The sequence below is a fragment of the Lipophrys pholis genome (assembly GCF_963383615.2).
Source record: "Lipophrys pholis genome assembly, chromosome: 1".
NCBI classification, from domain to species: Eukaryota; Metazoa; Chordata; class Actinopteri; order Blenniiformes; family Blenniidae; genus Lipophrys; species Lipophrys pholis.
In genome coordinates this window covers 42,872,256-42,900,108 of record NC_137635.1, presented here as the reverse complement: position 1 = coordinate 42,900,108, position 27,853 = coordinate 42,872,256, and the positions used below count along the sequence as shown (strand labels likewise).

Below are 27,853 nucleotides of genomic sequence, written 5' to 3'. Positions count from 1 at the left end.
TTTGTCTTACACTTTATGTACCATGCTGTAAAACAAATTTAAATAAAACAATGAAGCAGAAAACTGCACAAGTCATGGATTTTCTTGGTCACTTGACTTTTACCAAGAAGCTCTGAGCACATCAATAAACATGAAATGAATAAACAGGGAATGGACCCATGCGAAGCAGTGCAAGCACATCACATATTAAACTCACACGAATATTGAAATGCCTATACGAGTCTATTCAAGGAGTAAAACAAATACAAAAACACGTTTCTAAGGTCAGATGTGAAAAAGGTTGGAATGCAGAGTCTCCTCCAGAAAACTCGATGAAGGTCGGCGAGTTTGGGTTTGAACAACGACTGATGGACAAAACAGGTGTTTTGCATTGAAAGCATTTACTATGCTTTTTCCAGAGGAAATGCAGTTAAAGGCTACTTCCAGCCGGGCTACGTGCTCCTCAGTCAACTGCAAAACACAGCAGATGTGCAGTTCAAGCACTTAGTATAGAGCACTGAAACTTATTGTACAACTTCCATTAATCCATCTTCTATACCACATTATCCACCTATCAAGGGGTTGCTGGAGTTGATCACAGCTGACTATGGGCAAAGGCAAACTACACCCTCAACTGGTCTGATCACAAAGAAAATAGATGCTCGCACACAACGAAGTTTATAGTCAATAGCTAAGCTGAAACCAATATTTTTGACTGAGGAAAGAACCCACAGTACTCTGAGAAAACCCACAAACAGACCTGGAGAACATAAAATCTCCCAACGCAACAATGACTGAATTCGAAAATATTGAGAAACAGACAGCTGGTTCGTTTACTGATTTACTGATCATCAGCAGCCATGACTCCACAATAAATATTGTTTTCAAGTAATGAAGATGAATGAGAAACTGTTAAAGAAAGGAATTGGGAACTATTAATGCAGCAAACTGGAGCCTCACATTGGTTAGAGGCAATCAAAATGAGAATTGACCAACTTGGTAAAGTATTTGTAAAGAGACAAATCTTCCATATTTATCCCAAAGGTCCCAGTCACGGTCCGTGCACCGTTCTGTGTAATCCTTCAACTACAACTGTGATTTATCTAATTGTTTGCAGAGTCAGCACAAATCTCCATCTTCCTCTGTGGCACCACTGATCATTTCCTTGCTCCATATTAAGACGTAAACAACACGATGAGATTGAATGATGTGCCAAACGGAGAAACAATAAAATAATAGGCAGAGTGAAGATTTTTCAACAATAGGTCTCCAATGGCAGGTGGTAGATTTGTCCTCTCTGGTCCTCACAGTGTTGGAGAGCAATAGTGTCATTTCAGGTGCACCCCTTTTTAAAAAAAAAAAAAAAACTAATTCCAAAATTCCAGTCTGCTGAGAGCATTCAGCAGACTAAAACGGCTTCATGTTTTTCTTTCAGCAGGTCCAAGACTCACAGTGCCGTGCGGCCACCTGTACACCCCCATTTCTGCACATTCACTTTTTCTTCGGCCGATTTTCTTTGAAACCCCCTCACTATTTAATGCCAGCACCTGGCGCTGCTACAGAAGACTGAGAAAACATGCCCATTTCAATGCAGCCACATGAAACAACAAGAAGGCTTAAAAAAAAAAAAAGAGGACACTTTTAACCCCCCGACTAGAACATAAACACACTTATCCTGTGCAGGCAAAAATAATGGATGTGTTCAAAGGAGATTTGAAGAAGCCCCTTTGAAAATCAGCAGCTTTGAAGTGAAGAAATTTGAACTTGATTTTCCTGTTTGGATTCATGTCTTTGTCAGCCGTCTTCCTGGGAATATTTTTATCCAGGCAGCGGCCATTTTGGGTGATTGTCACATGAGTACGTCCAGAGGGCAAGTGAAGGCAGAGATGGTTAGAAAGTTTAACAGTTTGCCTTCTCGACCACAGGATGTGTTTATATAAAAAAAGACAGTAGGCTCTATTCTGGTGAGAGATAAGTTCCAGATATTGTTTTAAATGCCAGTAACCGGAGAGCCGGGGCAGTTTGATCACGTGAATCCAAAGAGCATGAAGTGCATTTCGAAAGTAAAAAAAAAAACTCAGAAAAAGTAAAAGATCAATTCTCCCTCTCTTTTTCCTGAATGAGGAGGCTTTTTCAGGCATTTTTTTTGGTTCACAGAACAAAGGGACTGTGAATCCCACAAGCCAAAGCTGTAATCTCAAATATGCTTGCTGGGCAACTTCCTTGTTTTCTCCTCACCGAGTCAAACATGCAACATCCACAGAAAAGGGCAATGGGGTTTTGTCTGCCACTTTTGGTCGGGCATTTGTGGGGGCCCTATGCCATCTAAAAAGCACCACAAGTGGATTATTTGCTGTGTTTTGTTTATGAGAGAATGAGGTTGTTGTTCCCTGTTGTGCTCACGCATCTATGTCGCCTTTAACAGATGGCTTTACCACCTCTACCATTTAGCCAATTGGTTGGAATTATGCATACCCATTAATTACTTTACACAGATCATGATTTTTAGTCAAGGCATCAGTTTCATATTCATCTTTAAACTTCATGTCGTCACTGATTATTGTTTCTTTTAGACTCCAAACTGATGCTTAGAGTACATTCATTTCCTATTGAAGAAACAAACAATATACTGATAGTTGGTGGTCAATTCTGTAGGGATGAAACCCCAAGGGCCTGGTTTGAAAGCTCTGATGACAGATTTTCTGCCAACTAATTCATCTCTGTGGATTGTCTTGTCTCGTCGTTGGGTCTCATCTAGCAGGTCAAGCAAACTCCTCAATAACCAATGTTACCCACATTTTCTATCGATCATGTCAGTTGGAAAGGCCATTTTGGGGACTGCTATTATTATCTGGCAGTATTTTCCACAGCTGAAAACAGACTCAACACTCTTCTGGTTGAATCATCAATGGGGGAAAAAAAAACTAAAGATAGGCGACATAAATATACAAGAACAGTTGCTTAAGATGACTCCAATGAAGCTTTTCAGGATGAAGTATGCAATCCCAGAGCGCCACAGCGAGCTCAAGCCAAAAGCTAAATGAACTCACGTTCAGATTTTGAAGGAGTTTGGCAACTTGCTCACTGTGTTTTATTCCAAACTGTAACGACTGAGCACGGCTCTGATTAAGCTCTCTGTCTGGCTTCATCTCCGGGGCACTGGCAGCCGCGGTGAAGCCGTGGATTTTGCATGACTTATCCAGCGTTATTGATTAGAAGGTGGAAAGCAACGGCAAAAAACACAATACGACTGTTGTTCAGCAACAAGTGAAACTCTTGACCGGCTTCGAGCAAGAAATCGTACTGTTAGTCATGTGATATGCCGCAAGCTCGTCCTAAATAACCCCGTCCTGCAAGTTGATACAAATACATGCGCGAGCTGTACCAACATTACAGTGTTTATACCATCACAAAGACTTGAACATCACCTCCATTTATGCATTGTCTCGATCTGTTTATAACCAAGCAGATTATACCTTCCAGATTTCACAAAGTCAGCCCAGACCACAGGAAATTCAGCTTTTTATTGAACAAAGCTGTTTTTTTTTTTCCCCTGTTTAAGAGGTATTGGCTGATGATGATCTGTGATGGCCTGTGTGGGCTATGTAATGCACTTTCTTTTCTCAATGGAAAAAAAAATTATCTATGCTATAACACATATAAAGACATTTCGAAATGGAGTTCATAATCATGAAAGCCGACTCAAAAGTCAGTCACAATCTGAACCGACTGCAGTGAAGCTCTGACTGTATATGAGCCTCGTCTGTGACTCATTAGTCCTCACAAACACGCATGCAAAGCGATTCGTCTCCACAGCTTTCTGAAGCAAACAAGGCAAATCAGACTCACGTGAGTGGAGCGATTCTGAACTCAAAGAAAGAAACCGAAGATTGCAGATTCTCCTGAACTTTTTGCAGATGTGCAGCTTAAAGATCAACAATGACCCACCGTTGAACTAACGGGGTTTAGACGCACTGAGGCCGTGACGGAGGGAAATGACCAAACTTCAATAAAGCCCACCTGACCTACTTTCTGCTCTCTCTCTCTCACAGAGGAGAGAGAGAGAGAGAGAGAGAGAGAGAGAGAGAGAGAGAGAGAGAGAGAGAGAGAGAGAGAGAGAGAACGAGGGTAATTTGTGCACGTTTAAGGTACAACTGTGTGAAAGTGAGTCGGTTCGAGAAAAGCTTGCACACAGGCAATTACATGCATTTAAAAGTGTGTGTGTGTGTGTGTGTGTGTGTGTGTGTGTGTGTGTGTGTGTGTGTGTGTGTGTGTGTGTGGGTGGCTGGCATTTGGCTCCAGAGTTGCCATGTGTTGCCCAGCTGTGGTCGCCTGGCATTGGGTTTTCGGTCTCGTTGCAGTGGGAACGGTCAGAATATAAATAATGTCTTCGCCTCACAGTCTTTCTTCTGGGACAAACAACAGACGGCTCGTCACATAGGAAAAAAAATACTAAAAAAACATACTTTACTCTCAGAAACATACAGAAGTTCAGGTTAAGCAGTCATTCACTGTGGCTTGAGAACATCTGCAGACATTTAAAGTGGTAATGCATTAAAGGAAAGAAGGGGCGTAGGTAGTTTTTAATAATTCTTAAAAAAATAAATCTTTTACTACACTGTAATAAAAGTTCTTCCAGATGCACAAACAAATGTATTGCATTGATGTTAACTCAGCTTCTGTCTGCCGGCTTGCCGTAATAAAGTCAACACTGCGACTTTCTGTCCTTTCCAGTCAGATGAATGCAGCTCATCTTATATTCAGCATCATTACAATGCCTGCTCCCACAGTAACATTCATGTTTACTTCAAAGTTTGAACTACTTTTGCCCATAATAACCAGTGAGTGTGAAATTTTTTACCCGATAGACGAAGCAAAATGCAAGTCACTGGTGCTTTAATGAAGCCTCATGACTTAAACAGAACAAACTGTAAAACGTGTTTTAAAAACACTTTCATAATCTTGTCATGGATCTCTCAAGTGTGTATTTAAATATGTAATTATGATCTAAATCTGACAATTTGAGCGTATCTGAAAATGCAATCTGCTCTACAGTGAATAGAAAAAGAAGTACAACAAATTAACAGTTTACATACATTGGAACTGCATAACTAAATAACTACTGGTGCTTTAGTTCTGAATTGTTTGTTTACATTGGACCATTAAAGGAGCCTTTCTGGATTACAGAGACAATGCAGGTTTGGGAGCTTGGTGCTTCTTTAACAGGTACTATATCAAGCAAAAATGAATGTTAATATGTTGGGTTTGGATTGGAAATGAAGCAGTACGACACAATCACAATATGCAAGAATATGCAAATAAAGGCAGAGTGCAGGAACTTTAAAGCTGCAGTCATAGTTTGACAGTTCAGCTTGTCGTGAGAAGTTCGACGAGAGAATCGAGAGTGAAATTGTCATCAATTATAATCGAAATGTTGTTATAGACAAGAGATAGCTATGTGCCGATGAAAACAAAGAGAATGTTTCAGGTCAAGAATCACTGGAAACCTAGTGAAAATAAACTGATTCGGAGTTTAAACTCACAGCAAATAGAAAACAAACCATTTATTCTTCCCTTACATTAAAATAGGCTTGAAAAACACCAGCCTGGTGTTGGCTAATAAGAAGCAGCAGCAGCTTTGTAAATCAAGCCTCGAACATTTGGTCCAAGTAATAAAAAACCCGAAAGTGGTCATTTTGTTTTGAGGCTTGATTTACAAAGCTGCTGCTGCTTCTTATCAACCCAGAGCTGTTCTGCTGTAAACCGATTCTCCCAGTAAATACAGTTTTGAAGGTTTAATCTCCAGTCTATCTGAATTATCACCCCGTCACTCTGTGAAGCCAAAAACAGCCACACTTGGCTTTAAGACGACACAAACTTTGGACGATTAAGGCTTCAAGAGTCTGCTCATCACCCGACCAAAACCTCATTTTGAAGAGCAACAGAAACATTCTAACACAGGAAATTTGAGAGAAAATAGCAGATCTTTTAGATATATTATCAACATAAATGGGAAAAACATGGTTCACGTTCACTCTACTTGGTGGGATGGTGCACTAAAACTTCAATGGCTACAACACTTTTCGTCTCAACACATATTTCTTTCTTTCGGGAGCAAACAGAGAAAGTGAATCGATTTTTGCGGAAAAGCTTTCGGCACTCATATTTTCTGTACGTTAATTACCAAAACTCAAAGGGAAGCTGTGCATTTAGACCACCTCGTAATGTTTACATGTCAGAGGATGTTGAGCAGTCGGGGAAACAATGTCCTGGAAAGACTGTGCTTGGTGTCGTTTCTCTTTGACCTTTTCACTTACTGTCCTGCGGACGTCAGCTTCTGCGGTCAAAATGAAACATTCAAGCAGGACTGATGATAATGTTGTAGATTTGGCTGCTGACATATGTTAATAGCCACTTGATCAATCCATAAATCTGCATTAAAGGAAAAACTAAACTAAAAATATTCAAAATCCTTTTTCTTACAGTACAGAGAGGAAAGAGTTAAACTCTGCCCCTTAAACACAGGATACATCTTATCTGCTGGCTGATAAAGACTCTGAAAAGCCACAATAACTGTGTTTGATTCAGACTATTTTGTCTGGACTAAGGTTTCGACAATAAAAAAAAATGTATCTGCATCTAATCTTTCCTCAATGTTTCAAAATGTCACCAAGAACTTCTAATGAGCAATGCCATAATAAACTCAACACTAAGTGTAGGTCTCTCAACCAAGAATCACTTGTAGAACACAAAAAATAAAAAACAAAAACTGCGCATACCCTTGAAGCTGTCACAACTCAAAAGGTATATAAATCATTGATCACTCAACCTACAAGAACTCTAAATGGACTTTAACAATCATGACTGATGTCGGAAGAGAAACCTTTTTGGCTCCGGGGGAGAAAAAAAAAATATCAATAAGCCACATTAAATCAGATCTTTAATGATCCAACTTCTCAGCCTTCACTAATAGCATAACCAAAAATAGTCTGATGTGCAACTGAGTACACTAAGTAGTCCTTAGAGTAGAGGGACTACACTCTCACAAGGTAACAGGGTTGCATGAGAAGCAGCTAATTAGTGGAAATGGGATGTTTAGTTTTTTTTGGGCTGTGCCTAAGCTGCACTTCTGTTGTGTTATGCTGTGTGTGTTTGTGTGGATGGGGGTTTCCAGGAAGCTGCGTTCAACACAGTGTAGGATCAGATAACCCTCCTCCTACTCGTCTCTCCGAGATTTGATCACAAACAGGGTTGTGTGCGTCTGAAATACCCAGGAAGATATGTTCGGATGGCAACAATAAAACACTAAAACCGTCCACGTGATTTTAAACCAGTGAGCTTTTTAAACGCTGTATCCCAACCTGATGCTTTCTTCGGGCCCCCTTCTCACTCACATACCTCTCAAGTGGAGACTGTTGACTAAACACCGTTTCAGCTTGACAAGTCTCAAGTCAGAGGAGACTTCCCTAATCATGAGAACATTGTGGCCTAACATATGACCCCAATCATATCGGTTCGTGCTTCTGCTTCAAATCATGTGTGTTCGAGCTGTCAGGTTCAGAGGGGGAATAAGTCTGAAGTCTTCCAACCTCGTTCACTGGGCTGATGTTAGAAAAAGTCAAGAATTGACCCGAATCATTGATAGTATTCATTTTGAATATTAGGCACTTTGCATCAGCTAAAAGAAGAAGACTTTCTCTAATTTCATTATAGTGGAATCTCTGAGGTTTTTTTTTGGGGCATCTTGAAAACGTCAATCAAAAAAAAGGGAAAAAACTTTGCAGGTGTAAAATTGCCTTTCAGTATGTAGAGATTATAATTTGCGAAACAAAACCATTAAAAGCAAAAAGACAACCGCACAAAATGTCAAGTTAATACCTCGTTTGTATTCATTTGACCGGCTTGCCAGAGCAGGTGAGAGTAAAGTGAAAAAGCACAAATCCTGACTTGCCCAGGTAGAAACCAGCCTCTGCGATATGCTGATGATTCAGATTATTGCCATGGCACTTTTTCTTCTGACGTGTTTGTGTCAATCAGCAAGTTCAGATAACAAATACTGCCATTTTTTTCTGGTAAATTGAAAACCCTGTCATGCAGAGAAAAAAACTATTTCAACACATCGCTCCTTTACACAGAAACTGGGAAGTACAGTTGATAGAATATCGTGAAAATATGTTAAAATTATCAAAAGACACAAACTCATCTCGAATTTTGTGTTATTCACAGTAAATAATTAAAAAACTGTAAAAAATTAAATGAACTTGAAATACCATAAATTATTTAAAAGAACAGAATTGCTCTGGTAATAAAAAAAATCTCGAGTATGTTGCAGGGATGTGTGTTTTTACATAGTGTAAAGACGCATCAGTGTGAGACATCTCATCAGCAATTCTTAGTTAAACCGGGTCAGACCTTGACTTTTCTGTTTTTTAATTGACCATTTCATCAGCAGGGAGCCGGGACTCAGCAGGACACAGGGATTAGTGTCAGGAGAACATCTCGGACTCTTAAAAACCGGCTTTGCTGGATTTTAGAGACATCATCTCTGCATCCACCCAACCAAGAAATGACCTCTCATGCACAGGTGCGAGCGTCACCGCAGAGCTGCTCAAAGTGTGCGCATCAGGCTGACTCCTAAGGGAAATAGGTGGACACATCACACACCAGAGGACTGATCGTTTTTAACATTATAATAACAGGAGTTCTACTTTACTGCACACAAACAGGGTCATGAAGGGGTCACAACACGGCAAAGGTCATAAAATGCATAGAAAAAAAACTACAGTCTTCATCGTTGAAGTGTTTTAATAATTAAAAGTATCTCATATGACAATGGTTCTGATCACAGTATAGGATTTGTACACAACTGCTCATTTGGGATCAAACATGCCGGATGTAAACATATTATTGTGGAATTATTTGATACAAATGAAGCTGCATTAGATGTAAAGTGCTGTAAGTGTCAAGAGGTCGTTGAATTGCTTTACGAAATGTAAAAGATGATCAACCTTTCTGAGATATATGTAAAGTAATCGGCTCCAAACACCACCATCTGAAGATGACGTGGAGTTGTTGTTTATATTGAGGGTTTTCAGTATTTCAGTAATGCATTTTATTTGTATGGAGATCACAGATTCCCTCATCCATCTCTCAAACAGTCGCCGCTTTTTAGCTGCAGTTTTTGCCTGGAGCACATTCTCAATGAGTAGACGAGACTTCTGCAGATCAAGTGGAGTATACACAGAGAGTTGGACAGAGTGAGAAGCTAGGAAGTGTGAGGATCCACAGGAATGCATCAGGCAGGAAGTCCAATCTCAATAAGCCAGAAAAAGGAGGAAGACGGAGATGAGGAGACAGTAAAGATAAAGAAAGAGTTATGGCTGAGAGCATAAAGGTTGAATGATAATCAAGCAAAGAGAAAATTATTGACCGTTCCCCCTGAATCATCTGTGTCATCAAACTAAAAGAGCTGTTTGGAGCCACAGTGACTGTGACCTGGTTTATGTTTGTTTTCAAGTCGTCACTTTATTTTTAAAGAGTTCATGTACAAAATGAGATTGAAGTCCAGCATCTACTTCTAAACTTACATTTCTACAGGGAAAATGATATAAGCCACAGTAATAATGGCAGCTTGTAGGACCTTTTACACTCATATTTTCTTAAATAAAATCATTATTCATTTGTATTTTATGTGATTCTGTATTATTTGGGTTGTCCAGTAAGAACTCACGGTGTTGTTTTCCATTAAAAGATCTTATGATCTTATGCCTTCAACTTTGTCAAAAAAATTTTTTTAAATGTAGTTATTAGTAATTATAGGTTAGAAATGTCATGATTAAACAAAACTATAATGCCAAATTCAAATTAATTCTTCAAAATAAAATGACAGCCAAAGCAGTGAGTGAGCTAGTGGAGGTTAAGGAGATTGAACGTATTAGGAAATTAAATGACAGACCAAATAAAAGACTATTTTAATGCTAAGCCTTAAATTCTAATCCCTGAACTGATGTGTTTGCAGTTAAAACATATGTGTGAGGTCAGCCCTTCACCTCATCCTTGTCTGAGCCACACAAAGGCCCAGCCTTGCAGACCATGACAGCCTTGCAGACCTACATACACATCGCTCCTAATGTGGCAGCAGAATCATAGATTAACCTAAAAACCAAGACAAGAAGCATATGTGACAACAGAAACAAAAAGGAGTTGTGGAAATCAAGTCAAAACGGTCCCATCTGTACTATTCTATCAGAAGGTGAACACCCACCAAGGCTTACTGTCAGCCGTGTTGGTTTCTGATTATTTGTTTGGGTGTTCGAGGCTTTGAGAATCTTCTTGTTCCCAAATAACTCAGGAATTTCTCAGATGAAGATCAATATTTTAAGTTTACTTCTAAAAAAATCCTTGAATACTTTTCCTAGAATAGATATAGAAGCCTCTATCAATTGAATAAACAATTTTCTCTGCAATTTTGTGCTAAGTTGTACAACTATTGAGAAGGAAACTTTAAAGTATGAGTAAAAGTAAAAAAAAAAGAAAGAAAGAAACAGTTACAATCTGGTCTAATACACAATTGAGCATTCTTTGAATTAACAACTAAATAAAAGCAATCTCGTAGGAAATTATCATTCAGTGAATTAGGTAGAAAAAACAACAACAATACTTGTGAAATTAGATGTCCGAATTATCTCAGGCAACCATTTCAGAAACTCGATGCTCTTATACTTTGGCCAGATTTCAGTTTCTTTCTTGACATCTGGAGCTACAGAACAGCAAAAAGTGATGAGCTTTCATACAAACCTTCACCGGGACAGATGCTTTCCTGAAGTCTCAACCATTAGTCGGATATCTCAGGACTTGTTCTACCGCCAGCCTGGAGAGCTGTTCATTAAAATGATAAATTTAAATGAGAAGTTTGGAACGCTCTCACTCCTGCAGCCGGTGGGGGGAATAAAAATAAACAGGCTTCCTGTCTGGGCGCAGGTCTGGAACTGCAGGCCTGGGACTTTGTTGGATTTCCCACAGTCACAGTTGCCCCTCTGCCCTATATACAGTCAGTCTCGCGCAGTGAAACCAGCTTAGGAAGAAGTGCAGGCGGCTCTGGCTCGCATCCAGAGTGTTTGCCTCCTTGAGTAAGTGTTATTTCAGCAGTGGCAGAAAAAAAAAAAAAAGGTTGAAGTGAGCCAGCCAGAAAAACTTGGCTGGAACGGCAGGACATTAAAATGATGTATAGGAATGAAGATGCAACTCTTCTCTCTGCATTAGTGACGGTGACAAAGATTTTGTTTTGACCCAAACGGGTTTTTCACACATTGATGACGAAGCCTTGGTGAGCTTGAAATTCATGGAAAAACTAGATCTTACGTTTCAATTCTTTCCCATCTGGCTGCTACTTTTAATCTCAACAATGAACCTTCGAGCTCATGATGTGTGGCAGACACTGTTTTCTGAAGGTGTCTTTTTGGGGTGGAGAAAATAGTCACTGGATCTATTTACGCCTCAAATTCCCAACATTTAAGGTGACCTGAAGATACTCCCAAAGGCTGTCTCAACAGGAATTCAGGCTGCTTGTTCAACACAGTTGTCCTACAAGGACAACGGGGAGCGGGGGCCATATGTGGACCACAAAACGACAAATCTGCAAGCGGTTTAAATTCCTTTCAGTTCCTTCTGGCTGCCTCGCAGGTGTCAAGTTTCAACTCTGAAACCAGCTAAGGAGAAGCAGAGAGCGAGGGGAAAGAAACGGTGTGACTCTGAAGGTTCAAAATCATCAAAACCAAGCAATATAAAATGGGTCGGGCCTTCGTTATTTGCGGTGGGCCAATTAACGTCTACGATTGGGCACGTAGGTTTTATGGGTTTAATGGGAAAAGCAGGCGGCAAACGCTAATGAGAGGAGGAGTAAAACAAGATTTAAAAAAAAAGTTCTTTAAGTTGCAGGATCGGTTTGAAGGCAGAAAAGTGGCTTTATGACTGCAAGAGATCACATCCTGGTTGGCTTATTTTGAAAGTAAGTCTGTAATGTTTACAACCATCGCGGAGCTCTCGGCAGAGTTCAAAAACCTCCTCCCCACCACTGAGGTGAAACCAAAGCTGCAACTGCCCGATTGGTTCATGTTTGCAGATCATTTGTCTTCAATGGTTTATTTTTCAAGAGTGAAGACCATAAAGGCAACACAGCCCTGCCAACTTTGGCGTGTGTAAACTTGGTTGCTACCGCACGCATACGAACTTCCACACGTTGCAACACATTGGGTGATTATATATGGTGATCCTAAATGTGACGCAAAAGAGGCAATTAAAGTTGTGGCAATTGCACTGTTAACTCCCCTGAAAGCGGAGTGGTGCTTTCCTCTGCGGCCAATGCATGGCAATTCTGTTTTTGATAGTAATAGTTAAATAGTAAAGTTTCTTTGTAAGAATGTGCTCAAGCCTCAATGATAACAGATTGTGTTTTTACACTTTAGGGACTGTGTGTTTGGAAATAACACAAATCCAGACAAATACATGTGTTCCACCTTAAGTCTGTTATTCGTCTTTCTGGTGTGCTTCCCCGACTGAGCTGCTGTTAAATAAATTTACACAGGGAACACTGCAAACCCGCACCTTGAGGCAGAGCCGCTGCTGATTGGTGGACAGGTGAATCCGACCACGACACACGCCCACTATATCAAATAAAAACAAACCCTGTAACCGTCTCATGGGCTGAACTGACTGACTCCACTGTGTCAACACATGCGAGCACATGCTCCACCTTCAAACACGCTGCAGATCCTGCTGCCTCAGAGGGCAAACGGATCTTCTGCCGACTGCCGATTGGACGTCATATAACGGAATAATGGCCAATCACAGACAGACTGATCAGGATTATGTTCCTATACAGCCTGCAGGGTGTCTGTTGGTGAAACCTGAATAAAAAACCTGTCCTGTCCTGACTTTACTATGTGCAGAACACCTTTTCTCACATTTTTCCAACTCTTGAATAGTTCACATGCGGAAAACTTTTTAGGGATTTTAGTTTTGATTCAAGAAGGTGAAATGTCCTTTTGAGGGGACATTGTTTTGTAACCACATGTGTTAAGATCAGTTTCAAGCTCCTTTCAGAAGACGTGATAAAAAAACAAAAAAAAAAAACTATCAAACCAGACAGAAAGCATGTTAATGTCAAACAGATTTAAAAAGCTATTCATCCATACACAGGTCAATTCCGGTCTTGTCTGAAGCAGTGTCTCACGTCTCTTCTTTCTTACCCACCAGGACATAAACCGACTTATAGTTGTCGGAGATGAAGATCGATTCACGTTTCAAGAAAATGACCAAGTGATGAAAATCAGAGGTCTGGATTTTATTGTTTCTCTCTATTTATAGACTCTGGACTGATCCCGGTCCAGACTGTTATGGCTGCAGCTTTGTAATTAGAGACGAGAAACCCCCCGCTAAAGGATGCGTCATCATCAACACATCCACTGTAGCTGGAACAATTTAGTCCTTTGTGTATCCTCAGCATTGCTCTCACTTTAGGGAGAGAATTTGTTGGCGATAAGTAGAGGTGGCTGATTGGTTGAAATGCAATAATAGGAATAAAACGAGACAGCTGTAATAACTAATGACATGCTAAAAGCAAAGAGTTAACACGTCGGCTCCCCAGACGCCTGGGACCACAGCGGGCTCAGTGGCGACAGGCATCAAAGTGCTGAAAATAACACATTCTTTAAGGCCACTGCATTTGGCTCTTCTCTGGGTCAGTGTGTCATCTAAATATTCCCTTTGAACCTCACATCACCTCATTTACTAAGGATTCATTCAAAATATAAAGCAGAGATATTGGAAGAGGGGGCGTGTAAACACCATTAAAACATCAAAGAGGATGAAAAATTCCAAACTATCAGCTGCTTTAAAAAGCTCAAAAACCGCATAGATTTGTTCACATGTAGATCACTGTGGCAATAATCATCAATAAATCTACAATTTCTGGATAAAAAGGACTATGGGAGTCTCATGCTGGAGTTTAATGGGGCTCCACTATTCAAAATAGCTAAAAGACACACAGATTGATATAAAACTCCACGATTACAAGACTGTACTAGCTCTTCATGGTGTACACATGATGCTTTTGAGTATTTCGCACCATGAAATATTTTTATTACAGCCTTAAGAAACTTTCCATCAGGAAGCCTAAGGTTGGGTGCCCTTCATTAACACTTTTTCCTTGGTCTCCATCCTTTTATCCAGCAACTCCGGGTCCTTCATCTAAGCCGCCTTCAATCCAAATATGAAGCCCACCAATTTCCGTTCCAGTTCACATTCCTCTCTGCTCAAACTGTTGGCCTCCATCTGGGGCCACTGAAGCTGGTTTACGTTCCTGTCAAATGCCCTTTTCCTTAAAGACTGGGTTCTTTGTTTCAGCCGCGATTAGCTGGCAGATATAAAAGCAGGCAGGCTGATATTTGAGACTATTGTGCACGCCTGCCTGCTTCTGGCGCTGAGAATTATTCCCCTTTCTTCAGCGAGAGCTGAGCTGCCAGATGCACTGTACAGTCGTCATGAGGCCGGCACGACTCTGCTGCAGGAGGAAACTCTCCTGAAGCTGAGAGTGTTTGTTTTAGTCAGCCCGAATGCTCACGCAGGCGTCTCCAAGCTCAGCGAGTCTCCTGACCTTTACCTCTCGTGCAGCTTAGAAACCTCATTGGATCGTGAACATGCATGAGCACCAAAGAGATATCTGGCAATCGTTCAGTGTGGAGGCTCGTTTATCCAGCTCCTCACCGCTCACATTGCCACTGAGAGAGAAACTGGTTTTAAATTGCTTTCAACGTGCAATTTTTTCTTTTTTTGTTCACTGAGCAAATCTGTCAGTGAAACATCAGCACCAGTGATGACAGGTACTTTTCCTAAAGTCGCTTAAAAGAGAAGAAAAAAACCCATTTGTGAATGACTCAAGTGTTGCCGTTACCTGGCCGACGTCACCACAGAGGTGTGGTGGATACGTGTGTCGTAACTCCACCACGCTTCACTTATTAGCCATGAATCACAGCTTGTGGAAGATTTACACAGTCGGAGTGTTTCAGACCATCAATCTGACATGCTGTACTTTATCATCATGCTACTCAAGCATGTGCTGATTCACCAATGAAACACACACACGCCTACCAGCGTTTCACACTCGAAATTCCTTCTAGGATCATGAAACTTGTTATAACTTGACATCTTTTTAGCTGGATAAATCTATATCTCAGGGTTTAAGACAGGAAACTTTTAATGTAGTTTTACTTCAAAATGTCTTTGACGGTATCATACAGTCATCAGTTTAAACCTCAAACCCACATCTTTGGGTAATTCAAAGTAGTTTGGCCTCCAAAAAAAAACTTTTTATAGAAACTGGTTAATGCCTTGAGCTCTCTTCGTGTAGCTTTTGTCATCTTTGCAATAGTTCAAAAACTAGAAAAACGTGTTGACATTACTAGGATAAAACCAAAACATGTGCATGGGAACCAAAGAAAATTATGATCAGAAACATACTGAGAGAATTATTATTAATTCCACACCTTGTTGCAATAACGTCAAGCAACTTTCACTAATTGAAACCACTGCAGCAGTACCAGGGGGTTGGAGTCAAACACCAGCCTCATAAATTAACTGAAAGTGATTGCAAAGGTAGAACCCCCCCCCCCCCCCCAATCTGTCCTTTATCACACGTCCTCTCGACAAGGGACTGTCTGCCTCTTGGCCAATGAAAAGCAACTCTTGAGACTCAGGCTCAAACTTCTATTAATAGCTTTACGGGGCACTTTTTCATGGAGGAAACCAGAAAAGAAGTGCGGAAATACCAAAGATCCACTGGGACTACATTCAGCAGACCCCCATCTGACCAGAAAAGACCTTGTTCATGTTTCATTGATAGGCTATACCATGAGATTACAACAGAGACATGCAATGAGCCCCTGTAATAAAACCAGGGCGCATTTAAAGCGGCTTCATGTCATGAATGGGAACTCATTAGTGAGTTTATGTTGGACCCGTGGTGCAAATTTAGTTTGCATATTATCTTACAATAGCAGTTTAATCCACAATCATCATACACATTTTAATGAAGACTAATGCAGAGATGAGTGATTTGAGATTGTTTCAGCCGAGGAAAGAAAGAAAAAACACGTAATGCAAACAGACAGAAGAAAAGATTAACGCAGATGTTTCTGCTATTTACCTCTGTGAAGAAATTATCCATCGCCCTCGTTATTTCAATCCCCGAGGATTTACTGTATGGAAACCGCGTGTCCAGTCAATCCAACTCATGTGTTGTTAGTGGGATTCCCAGCAAAATAACAACAAAACAAAAACTAACAAATAAAATCTAATAAGAAGACGACGATGAGGCGCATCAGATCCGAGAGTTCCGGTGCATCATCTCTCAGTCAGTGTGGAGCTACAGTAGTCGGATTACTCTTTTGTTGCATGGGGTTACTCCAGCAGGAGACACGCCAGAGTTCTTCTAAAGCAAAAAAAAAACAAAAAAACAACAACTTTATGGGGCTTCTCCTCCCCTCCAGGAGCCCGGGCCCCTGAGCGCACTCCGGCTGTCAGTCCGGTTCCGTCTGATCCGCTTGTTTGCTGAACAGGAGGAAAGTTGAAGAGGAGCGAAACAAGAGGACGCCGGTCAAACTTTGGAGACGCTCACTTGCTCAGTCAGTCACTCACACCGGCGGACCGGAGGCTCCTCCTCCTCACCCCCTCTTCCTCCTCCTCCTCCTCCTCCTGCAGCCCTCCTGCCTCTCTGACGCCTCCTGCTGTCAGCGCAGAGGTGTGCGCACAGCGGGGGGTGTCCAACGAATCAGCCGCAAAAGATCAGCCTCCTTTTCACGACGTTTTGTTATCGGTGTCCGTTTACTGGACAACTGTGGTCAGGGCCACTTAAAACATACTTTTTTTTTAAGCATGTCGTCTCTGTCTTTGTCTTAATGTAAACGGGGAAATCACAACTTTTTCAAAGTGCCCAGACTCCGTCTCCGTGCAAACGCATGTGTTTGAAAATGCTCCAACTTCATCTCTGGAAAAAATGAATTTTTTATGACAGTGCTCAGACTCCGTGTGAACGGGTATCATGCAACTTTTTGAAAATACGGCCACAGCGTAGGTGAGCCACGGCCTCAGTAAATACTTCTTATGCACATGCGAGGGTAAATCCACAATAACAGCGATGGCGGCCTCCAGAGTGTCATGACTCCCAGGTCATATTCTCCTGGGACTTGGCAGTTTTATAGTTAAGAGTCACCTGTAATAACAATCCAATGTGGTCGTCTGTCTGTACGAATGTAAGTGTACTTGCCATTGTTAATGTTTATGGTGTATCCTTCTCCGGTTTAATTACAAAAACAAACTACAGCACCCACTAGTGGTCCAATATCAAAACTACGTTGTTTTCAGCGTTTCTGCAATTTCAGTGAAATATTTCTGAAACGAAAAAGCAAAAATAACGTGTTTCCACTTGAAACTTTTGTTGTGTAAACAATTGAAAGTTCATAGTCCGCTGCTCGCATACTGACGAGTCAGACTAGACTGGTTCCCAAACTCTTTTGGCCAAGTTCTCTTTTCAGGAAAACCAATATTGCCAAGACTCTGGTGACGTCCATCCATCTCCCATGTCTCCCTGGTTTAACTGCACATCAATGGAGCTGATCCCAGCAATCCCACACACGCACAGGAAGACCATGCAAACTCCACACAGAAAGCCCCAGCTGGTATTTGTACCCACTGACTTATCGCCATGAGATGAGAGTGTTCACTACTGCGCCTATAAACGTGCAACCTATATCCAGACATACACGCGCACTAATTATAATGATAATATATACTAGTAATACATGTTTGATGAAGCTTGATATTAAACAGATCCAATAAAGTTGAGAAAAATCACATCAACTGTAAAAGCATGAGAAGTGCATTATGTCTTACAGTTTTTGTATTGCAACATTTCCGTTTTTCAACATTCAGTGCATTTTAAAAATCATTTCTGTGTTTAAATATAGCTTTGAAACACACGTGGCACTCTGAAAGAGGACAAAATCATTCAACCTGCTCTGCAAAATCAAATGGGAATCACTTTGAAATTAAATGGCTTTGTGATCAGAGCCCATCTGCTCACACAGCTTGAAAAAAAAAATTGGGGGCTTCAACAGGATGAGCATTTAATGACAGTAACAATCACATCGTTCATCACATCATTGAGCCCCCCCTGAATCTTTGAACCAATGTGCTAGAGCTCCACGACAAATCCCGAACCTGGAATTATTACTGTGAACTTTACACAGATCGTTGTGGCTTTTCCGGTGTGAACTTGTTAGATCCAGACTGGTTATTGTTGTGATCTTTGATGTCAAAAGTCAACTAAAAATGGCTCATCTCAGACAAGCTTAAAGAGCATTCAGTGCCAAGTGTCATGTAATACATGTTATGAAGATAATAGGGAGTCATAGTCTGGCAAAAGGGCAGGTTAAGCGATGCAGAAATCCTGTGTTTTTAGAAGCAACAGAATTTCACCCATGTCAGTGTGAATAAAATCACTGTGGTGGATGGGATTTTTTAGATTGCACTTTTTTGTATAGAAAATTCCAAGTTGTTTTTTAAAAAAAATTGTGAAAAAGTGGATTCAATGGTTTGTTAAACCTTTTCAGCATGCAGCTGTATTTTCTTAACTTTTTTATTTATCTATTTATTTATTTACTGATTTTTGTTGCATTTTTTGTTTTGCCTGAATTAAAATTAGTTAGCCATCGCTGGATGGATGATAGAATAAGATTAGGATTTAGCTATACAAAATCAATAATTTACAATTTCAACGGCAACAAATTCAACCAAAGCATGAGTTGTTCGATTGAAAAGACAAAATGTGCACTTCAGCTTGTGCAAACTTCATTTTGGGCCTGTGAAAAATGTGAGAAGCACGAGTCAGATTTCTTTTGTTTCCAACAAGTTAAACTTTAAAATCTATTCTTGTACCTTTTCAGCACTTCAGTTAATTTGCGGCACAAACAGCTAAAAGAACAAAAAAGGTAGAAAGTGGACTGCTTTGTCATTAGGTTTGACCTGCTTTGATTACAGGTTTGGGTTTGTTTTGTGTGTGCATGTTCTATATTCTCGAGGAGCATGTTTGTTTTTTTTAAGTCCCATTTCCTCCCACAGTCCAGAGACATGCATGTTATGTGACTTGGTGTTGCTAAATTGACCACAGGTGTGAGTGTGTGTGTGTGTGTGTGTGTGTGTGTGTGTGTGTGTGTGTGTGTGTGTGTGTGTGTGTGTGTGTGTCTCTGCTCAGTGTGATTGGCTGGTGACCTGCCCCGGGTCAATCACACCTTTCACCCATAGTCAGCCGAGGTCAGCTTCAGCACCCGGTGCTTCTTTGTTGGACAAAGCTGTACTGAAGATGGATGGAAGTCTGTTTTCAAAAGCAAAATAAAAAAAAAAAAGATGCATTTCTAAAATGTGTATTTAGGGAAAAGACTGTGGCTGCTTGTCTTTCTGTGATTATTCTGCTGCATTCTTATTGTCATATGGGATCATCCAGGTTGTTCTACAAAGGTCTCACTAATTAAATCTCACAAGGGTTTGTGCCATTAAATGAACTATTTGGCAAACAATCAAAGTTACACGAGCTTCAACGATTTCATTCCTGATTTTACTGTTTACTGTCACTTAGCCTACAGACTACTTTCATGTTGTTTATCTTACGATTTTAAAATACACATGTATTGCACGGCATACTGATCACTCAACATTGAAAAAAGTCTGTTTTCAAGTCTGTTCCATATAAAGAGAACCCATATCCAGATGACGTTACTGTATTTTCCATGTTTGTATAAAATCAAAATATGTGGAAACGCAATCTTAATTATTTGTATTCCTTGATATGTTGAATAGGGTTGTTGGTGTGACCAAAATAGATATTTCTGTTTATTAAAAACATGCATTTATGACGTTTTTGAATCCACAGTGACCCAAACCATAGTGAGCCAAACATACATGCAGCACAAACATTTCAGTAACGAACAACAGACAAAACTGGAGAGTGTGTCCTTTTTGTTTCTGGCTGGTGGGCGGCGTGTTGTGAGTTTCTGGGACTCGGTGTGGAGCGGCAGCGTGTATAATCTGATAATGAGCTACGTGGTTAAGCATTAACATTCCAGCCATAGGTTAACAACACGGAGCCCTCACATCTGCCGGCATGCATGTTTGTGTCTGGTTTTCCCCTCAACTTACTCAGCACACCAAATGACCTTTGAGCCCTGCTGGCTTGAGCCTGGAGGCTGTCTCATTCAAAACTCATTCATTCAAAAAAGAAGTGCCCACTGCTGCTGACTTGCAGTGGGCGGGTGGAGTGCTTGTGCGTGTGTGTGTGTGTGTGGTGGTGGTGGTGGTGGTGGAGGGGGTATTTTGGGGGGTGTATTTTTTTCCCTATAAGCCTGAATACTATGCCCTCATGAGGTGCGGGAGGCTTTCAAGGTGCTTCATGTTTTCACTGTGAAATCTTTATCTTCGCTGCTCCTCTGGGCTCCTTGTGAACTTCTGCAAAGTTGAAACCACAGAGTTGCATGCGGTGGTCAGTCCTGTGACTCTCAGCAGCTTTTTTAAAGAGAGGAACATATTCAGAGCCAGCCACAAGGAGAAAGAAACAACATAAAGGCTTCCAAGAGGAAGGACGTTGACGTTTAGCATCTTATACTAAGAAAGCGATGAGGTTGGCACAACAGACCTGCTGTTACTTTCCACGTGCACGATGTTTAAGCAAGAGGTCTACTGAGGTAGCCCGGTGTTGGGGGGTATTTACAGCCGAGCTCTGGTGTGCTGCGATGTGTTGGTTTGCGCCAGCTGCCAGATGTGAGAGGTTTTGAGTGGGCTGACTCACTCTCAGCTAAGAGTTGATACCGATCCAGCCGAGGAATAAGTTAAATGAAAGAAATGTAATTCATCCTTGGCTAAATATGCACCGCTTCAGGCCAATGTTGGACAAAGATCATCTGAAAAACTCAGACTTATTCCAACACACCCCACATTTTTTCACACACAGGACTGAAAAGGAACATTTGTTCGGTTCTTTTTGGGCCACATTGAGAGGTCACATTATTGTATATTGAGTCTGATTCAGTTTGAATGAATGGATGAATCGCTGAACGGTTGTATTGAACGTAGACCCTTTTATTAAAAGTCTCTCTGAAAGCCATCTTCATTTATGAGACATGCCAATGCCAACAATGCACACAGATCACATATGGGGTCGTCAAAAAAAAATTTGAAAAAAAGAAAAGAAATATTCAGACTCTTTTTAAGCTCTACTGCAGAGCTGTAAAACATTTTTAATTTAAAAGGCTCCGGCTTTTCATTTTTTATTGCGGGTGTGTCCACCAGTGTTTGGCTGCACTGGGACGCTTTTGTCAGAACAGAGATCAGAGAGCAGCCTTCCTTAAAGGTAATCTGAGGGTTAATCCAAAGAAAAAGGCCCAAAACATTAACCAACCATTTAGTCTTTATTAAATGATTTTAACCTCAAAGAGTGAGACTATTTCAAAGTCTATTAAATTACAGTCTCAGTTAGTTTGTGCAATCCATCAAAATGTTTCACTTCAAAATGTTTTAATTAAATGTTGATTGTCTAAAATGCAACGATGCCGTTTTGATATTTCTTTTTAGTAAATATGTTTTCTGGGAAATAAAGCACAATTAGCACACGCGATGTCTTGTATTGTAACCGGTCCAAAGAAAAGTCCTGATGAGTTTGACGTAGAAACCAGTTATCAGCAAATGTTCAAGCCCCGTCTTTTAGTTCATTTTCAGTAGGTTAGTCCGCAGCAGGGACATGAGGCAACAGGCACGTTTGTTCTTTTTGTCCCATTTCTTTTTATACTTCATTTAACTTTTGTCAACACGTCCTCGGGGCTGTACACTCCGGATTTCCAAACTCCTCCGAGTCATTTGTCTCATAGTCTTTCACACACTATCCACGGCTCACCTGTCTGGACAGAATCAGCTCAGCAACCCTTGACCTCTGACCTGCGGCCGCTGGCAGAGGTCAAGTAACACTCCTTCCTCGTAGCAATCGCCTCTAAGCCCCCTGAGTCCCCAATCAGGGTCAAACTGCATTTGGTGAGAGAAGCGAGCTCCGCCCACCTCTTAAAGGTCGCATTAACCTGAGCGCCGCTCGGCTTCTGCTCGCAACCTCCTGTCTCAAAGGTTTTGGCGAGGTGCCGTGGAGGTGTTGATTGTGAGTGAGAGGTCGATCCTCCTCTTGAGTGACGAGGAGCGGCTGAACTTCTTAACTTGTTACATAATCCCGACGTGTTTCAGCTTGTCGGCTGCAATTAAAACTCTTTGCTTTCACGTGTTTTGGTTTTAAAAAACACAATTTGTGAATATGACGACAAAGACCACGTGCACAATTTCTTTATCTCAGACAGAACGTGAACGTGTTTTAGCATTTTAATGTGGCGGAAGCAACAGAAGGACAATAAATGGGACCAATGCACCTTTTGTTACTTTCTCTGGGCGTCTCTCGCACGAGGAACCGTTTGAATCCTGTCCAGCATCTCTAAACTTTGAAATGCCTCCAAACAGGATGGGGAAGAGAAATATTTCCTGTGACTCCTGTCAAAGATGGGAGATACAAAAGACTGTGACTTTTTTCTCCCTGCCAGGACACTGGTCTGTGGTGCAGCCAAAACACACTTCTTTCAACCAGCATCACACTGAGCGGAAGAGACACAGGGCCGGGAAATGATAGCAACCAAAATACAAGACATGAAAGAGAGGAAGAAGATGCAGAGTCAGGTCTTTCAGAGCGCTTGTGGAGTTCAGTTGAGTTCATTTGTTGATATTCAAGGCTGCGGTTTGTAGAAAACAAGTGTGTTGCAAGTATTATACCACCTTATCATCCAACTCTGAATTGGGAGGCGCTGGTGCTGATCCCAGCTGAAGGCAGGTTCGTTCTAGACAGGTGGCCACTCCATCACAGAGACACACTCACGTTCACATCTATTTTAGATAACCCTCACAAGTTGTCGGACTGTGGGAGGGAAGCAGAGTACCTGGAAAACACCCACATATTCACAGGGAGACGTCTACACAACAAAAAAAAAAGCCCCAAAGGCCAGACTGGAAGTGGGATATTCCCACTTTGAGAGCGTTAACTATTATGTCACGGTGTGGCCCTGTAATATAAAACCCTGGTACTTTATTTTGTTTGATGATAGACTTTGACTTCTCTCCTGAAGAGGACAAACAGCCTTAGCGTTGGCACATTTCGCTCAGAGCTTTTTTTCTATCAGCCATTCTATGGTCATTTTATTCTTAAATAGTTTCACCTCCGAATGATGACTGTCTGAGAATATCTAAGCTGAAAATGTGCAGTTATGTAGCGGTAAACTCAGTCTTTGGTCTCTTGCGAGTGGAGTCTGCTTCCTTTTGATCTGAAATAAAAGATATGTCTGATCTACTATAATCTACTCTCCAGCTCTACCCTTAATGACTCCCTTTAATAACCTCTAAGCGTCACAGAGAACCTCTGAACTCCACTACTTTCTGAAGGACTTCTAATCTGAAGAAAAACATGGTGGGGGATGGTAAAAGACAGACAGCCTTTGATAATCACTCGCAGCCAACCTTGTCTGCAACTCCCTGTGATTATGAAAAGCTAAATACTAATCTCAACAATTACCGACAAATGATGACGCATCGCACTGTTTTAATCTGGGCAGGCCACGACAAGCACACATATCACGATTAAACACTTGATTAAAGTCAGAAAACTATACCGCAGACACTTGCAAAAGATAAATTCACTTTCGTCAAAACTTTCGACATTCAAACGTTGAAGATAATTCTTGGTTATTCAGAAAAGTCTGAAAATGCTACAGGTCTTTGACTGAGGTAAATTAGAAACAATGTGATTTTCAGAAGATTTATTGTTTTGTTTTTTTAGAGATCTGTAGTTTAGAGGACTTTTTGTTTTAACTCCCGACCACAACATAAATGTATGTACTTTGTACTCGTCACATTCTGGAAACTAAATAAATTCAACCTAAAGATAGAGAATGCCAGTGGCAGGAGGAATAAAAGCTTCAAATGGAATTTAACCAGTGTTTTATACAAAAGTCCAGAAATTATTACCTGTTTGTCTTTCCATTTAGAAAATCATTTAATTTCTGACTGGAAACTGTGGATGTGTGTCATTGCTAATGATTACGATGCTTCACCCACACCACAAGCACACTGCAGTTATATACACCGAGTTATAGTAATGATGTGTTTGGGTGCACATGTGCATACATGTATGTGCATGTGACTTGCCTTGACTTTCCAAAAAGACAAGCCGAATTCAATGTATGGCAACAATGGAAGTCAAGCAGGCATTATAGAAACAGCAGCGGCAACACCCAAAAAGAAATAATTCAAAGTGTGTAACTCTATAAAATCTACTTAAAGCAAAGGACTGAAAGCCATCATGACATGTCATCCATTTGCATCAATTATAGGAATATTTGAGACGAAACTGTTGTACTTCACAAAAGTTTGGAACAATCTCACCCCAGTGTTGCTGCACCTTAGAAAAAAAAATAAAAAAAATAATCCAGCACATACTATATTCTGAGTTTTTGAAACGGTTTAGTTTATATACAATAACAAATTTTAGTCCGCCCCACACTAAGGAAACACTGGGGACAATCGGAGAGTGCGATGATCGCTCAAATAATACCGAGCATCTTAAATGTGGTGTCTCATGGCATGTTTTCACGACATCAACATTTCAAAGCCTCTTTTGAATTTGACTCAGGTGCCTAAACCTGCTTCGTCTTTTAAACCTCAGAGTGTATCCTCACTTCAATAAATCCCTCTGTCCGCTGTGGCAACGACAGGCTCTTCATCTCAACGTGATAATGAAACGTCCAGAAGTGCTCCTAATTGGATGATTCGGCAGCGAATGAAAAGCGTGCGGAGGAAGAGAAGCATCGTCTAATTGTTCATTACTGCACATCTCATCACATCCATCTTCATTTACAATCTAAGACTCAACACACAAGTTTACCTTCCGCAATAAACAAAGAAAAGAAGTGAGAGCAAGACTATGTGATAAACAATGCCAATGATCTCGAACGTTTCTTGGGACACAAACCATTGACTTGTGTCTTCTGTGCCCCTTTTCTCGAGATAGGCTGAGTTGCAATGAATTCTCTCCTTCAGTCAGAAATGATTGAGATCGCATTGTTAAGCACTGATTTATATTTCTATGAAGAACCCACATTCTAGGAAATCTGGGCTCAGTAGATAGTTTTTTGGGCAATAAAAGTGGAGGTGCTACTTCCTTAAATATAATTCTACTTTCACATATGGAAAATGCAGGAGGCAGAATGATGCTGACTGATGCAGTCCTTTTGTTGGATTTGAGGACTGAAAGCTTGTGAAATGAGGCTTATTGGCATTTTAACAAATTATCTGTTTAACAAGCAAGAGGCTCAGTAGCAAGTAAAATAGTAGCAAGGCTTTCCATGAGTGGACAATTTTGTTTAAACAAAGAAATAACCTAAAAAATACAAATTTCTTTCATCTTAGTGCAAATTAAAATGTGAGGAAATGTTCATTTTGCAGTGCATTTTTAGTGTGAAGCACAAAAAGTCAGTACGAGCTGCAGGATGTGATGTCACTGTCAGTAATGAGGTTTTTGGATGAACTCACCCTTGTAGATAAACATTTTAAAGGCTTGCGTGGCCTTGTTAGTGGTATGTGTTTAGTGCTGTGGGGTTTGGCTCTTAATGTTTGACAACACGGTAAGCTGCAGCACCTGAAGGGTCACTTTAAGTTTATGGGCAGTTTGAGGTGGTGGGATCACCTCAGAAGACAGAGGATTTATCAGCAGCTCTGTGTAGAGGTCAGGTCCAGCCAGGTCAGCCAAGTCACAGCGTCTTCCAGAGTAAACTGACCTCTGTCTGATACCCACATACTTCCTGCTGGGAGGAGTGGAGAGACATGTTGACATGTTGAGAACAGTCTGATATGTGGAAGAAATTCTGGGCTTGAGCGGATCATCAGTCAGAATACCCAGAAAGAGTCCTGAAGTCATGGCTCTACTGTTTGTGAATGCTGACATCTAGTGGTCAAACCTAAGTATTGCAAAGGTAAGGCAACAAAGTATATGGACAATCCGACCAAAAGACATTTTGTATTATTATTCAGCAATAACGGGACTGGCATGGTCCTTAAATATAAGCAAATTTCAAGCAAGCACACGTTAAACAATACATTTTAAATTGAAACAATCACTGCATTTACCAGATTTTTCCTTCCGCACTCGAAATAACCATATCAGTATTTTTTCTTTTACATTTCTACCTGGAAGATTAAAGATTTATGGTCATATCACATTGCCTGGATCAATATTGAGGCTTTGCTCAAACACGAAAATAGCATTTACTAAAGTAGGGAGGGTTTTTGCAACTATGTTTGCTCTCATATAAAAACAAATCTGTAAAATATAGCGAACTGATAAGATAAGGGGTTTGCATCAGTTTGCATCAAAGAGCGCCAGGCCGTGCATCAACAAGTGGATCCATGCAGTTCACCAACAGGTCCTCTTAACGGCAAAATAACAGAATCAGGTGGGAAAGTGATTGACAGGGGGCGCAAGGATGCAAGGAAACGACAAAAAAAAAAAGCACATTAAAGAAGGATATTTCCAATTTCCACTGAACAAGCGCACCGAAAATTGTACAGATCCTGAGATAAAACAACAAATCAATTAACATTTATCGTAAAATTGATATTTTCTGTGCTGGAAAGAGAGAGAGAGAGCGAGAGAGAGAGAGAGAGAGAGAGAGAGAGAGAGAGAGAGAGAGAGAGAGACGTAAATGTCTTTCTTTTCGTGCAAGTTCCTTATATGAGGACATAAACTGAACATTTTGAAATCATGAATGCAATTTTACAAAAAAATGTTGCCGCTTAATCACCAAACATGAGCACAAAGCGCCCACAAGTCACCGCCACATTATGGGGGTAAATTAACGAGTCGCTATAAACACATGCTGAGCGCAAACAAACAAACAAACAGACAAACAAACGCCTCACAAGAATAAAACAATAAGAGGTCCAAGCATATTGAAATATATTTTACACGGAGAATGTAGACCGCGCTTCTGCTTTCCATGCACAGAGGTGGCGCGCGCACGTGCGCGTTTAAGGCGTGTGCGCGCAGGCGGCAGATCGCAGGTCGAGCCGAGCCGTTCCGTGCAGCAGGCACAAGCCGCTAGGCGCGCAGGAGAAGCCGCAAAATATCCAGCAGCCGCTACTTGAAACTGCGAGGAGAGCACAGGGAGCGTCGCAACTTCAGTGCACACGGTAAGAACAGGACCCTCATCATCGTTATCCTCATTTTCTACACTAAAAAAAAAACAAAAAAAAAACTCCTAGGATGCTTTTGTTTGTTTAAATGTTTATTCTTTTTTTTCTCCCCCTCTCTCCCTTTTGTCTTTTTCATTTGGAGATCCGACGCGCACGCTGCTTAAATGTGAAATGGAGATGAGACAAAGGAATTTTGATTGGGGTGAAAAGAAAAAGAGACGATGCAGTAAATTAAAGAACTGAGATGGACAATCGAGGAAAAAAATATATTCAGGGTTATTCAGTCCTCTTTTCTCTCTCTCTCTCTCTCTCTCTCTCACTCTCTCCCGGTGACAAAATGTGCACGAGCTTTAAAAAAAAGGGGTGTGTACAGTCTGGGGAACACGCGCTCAGGCATATTGTAATTTTTTTTTTACACTTTTGTTTGATAGGGAGACTGCTTTGTCCACGCGTCTCTGCGCACCGTCCACTCAGGCACTCGTCATTACTTATCGAATGCCTTGAA

At 40.9% G+C, this 27,853-nt stretch overlaps 2 protein-coding genes across 2 annotated transcripts in view; one reads left to right on the top strand and one right to left on the bottom strand.

The window, feature by feature from the left end:
- The window catches only part of myo10 (myosin X), a 106,533-nt gene extending 89,872 nt beyond the window's left edge, over positions 1 to 16,661 (bottom strand). The window contains exon 1 of the mRNA XM_080466369.1: positions 16,181 to 16,661. Coding sequence (XP_080322495.1) covers positions 16,181 to 16,201 — 21 coding nt within the window. The 5' untranslated portion in view covers positions 16,202 to 16,661. The remainder of the gene's footprint in view (positions 1 to 16,180) is intronic.
- A 10,564-nt stretch (positions 16,662 to 27,225) lies between these two features.
- Positions 27,226 to 27,853, top strand: part of basp1 (brain abundant, membrane attached signal protein 1) — a 43,413-nt gene continuing 42,785 nt past the window's right edge. The window contains exon 1 of the mRNA XM_080459588.1: positions 27,226 to 27,345. The gene's annotated coding sequence lies outside the window, so the exon portion shown is untranslated. The remainder of the gene's footprint in view (positions 27,346 to 27,853) is intronic.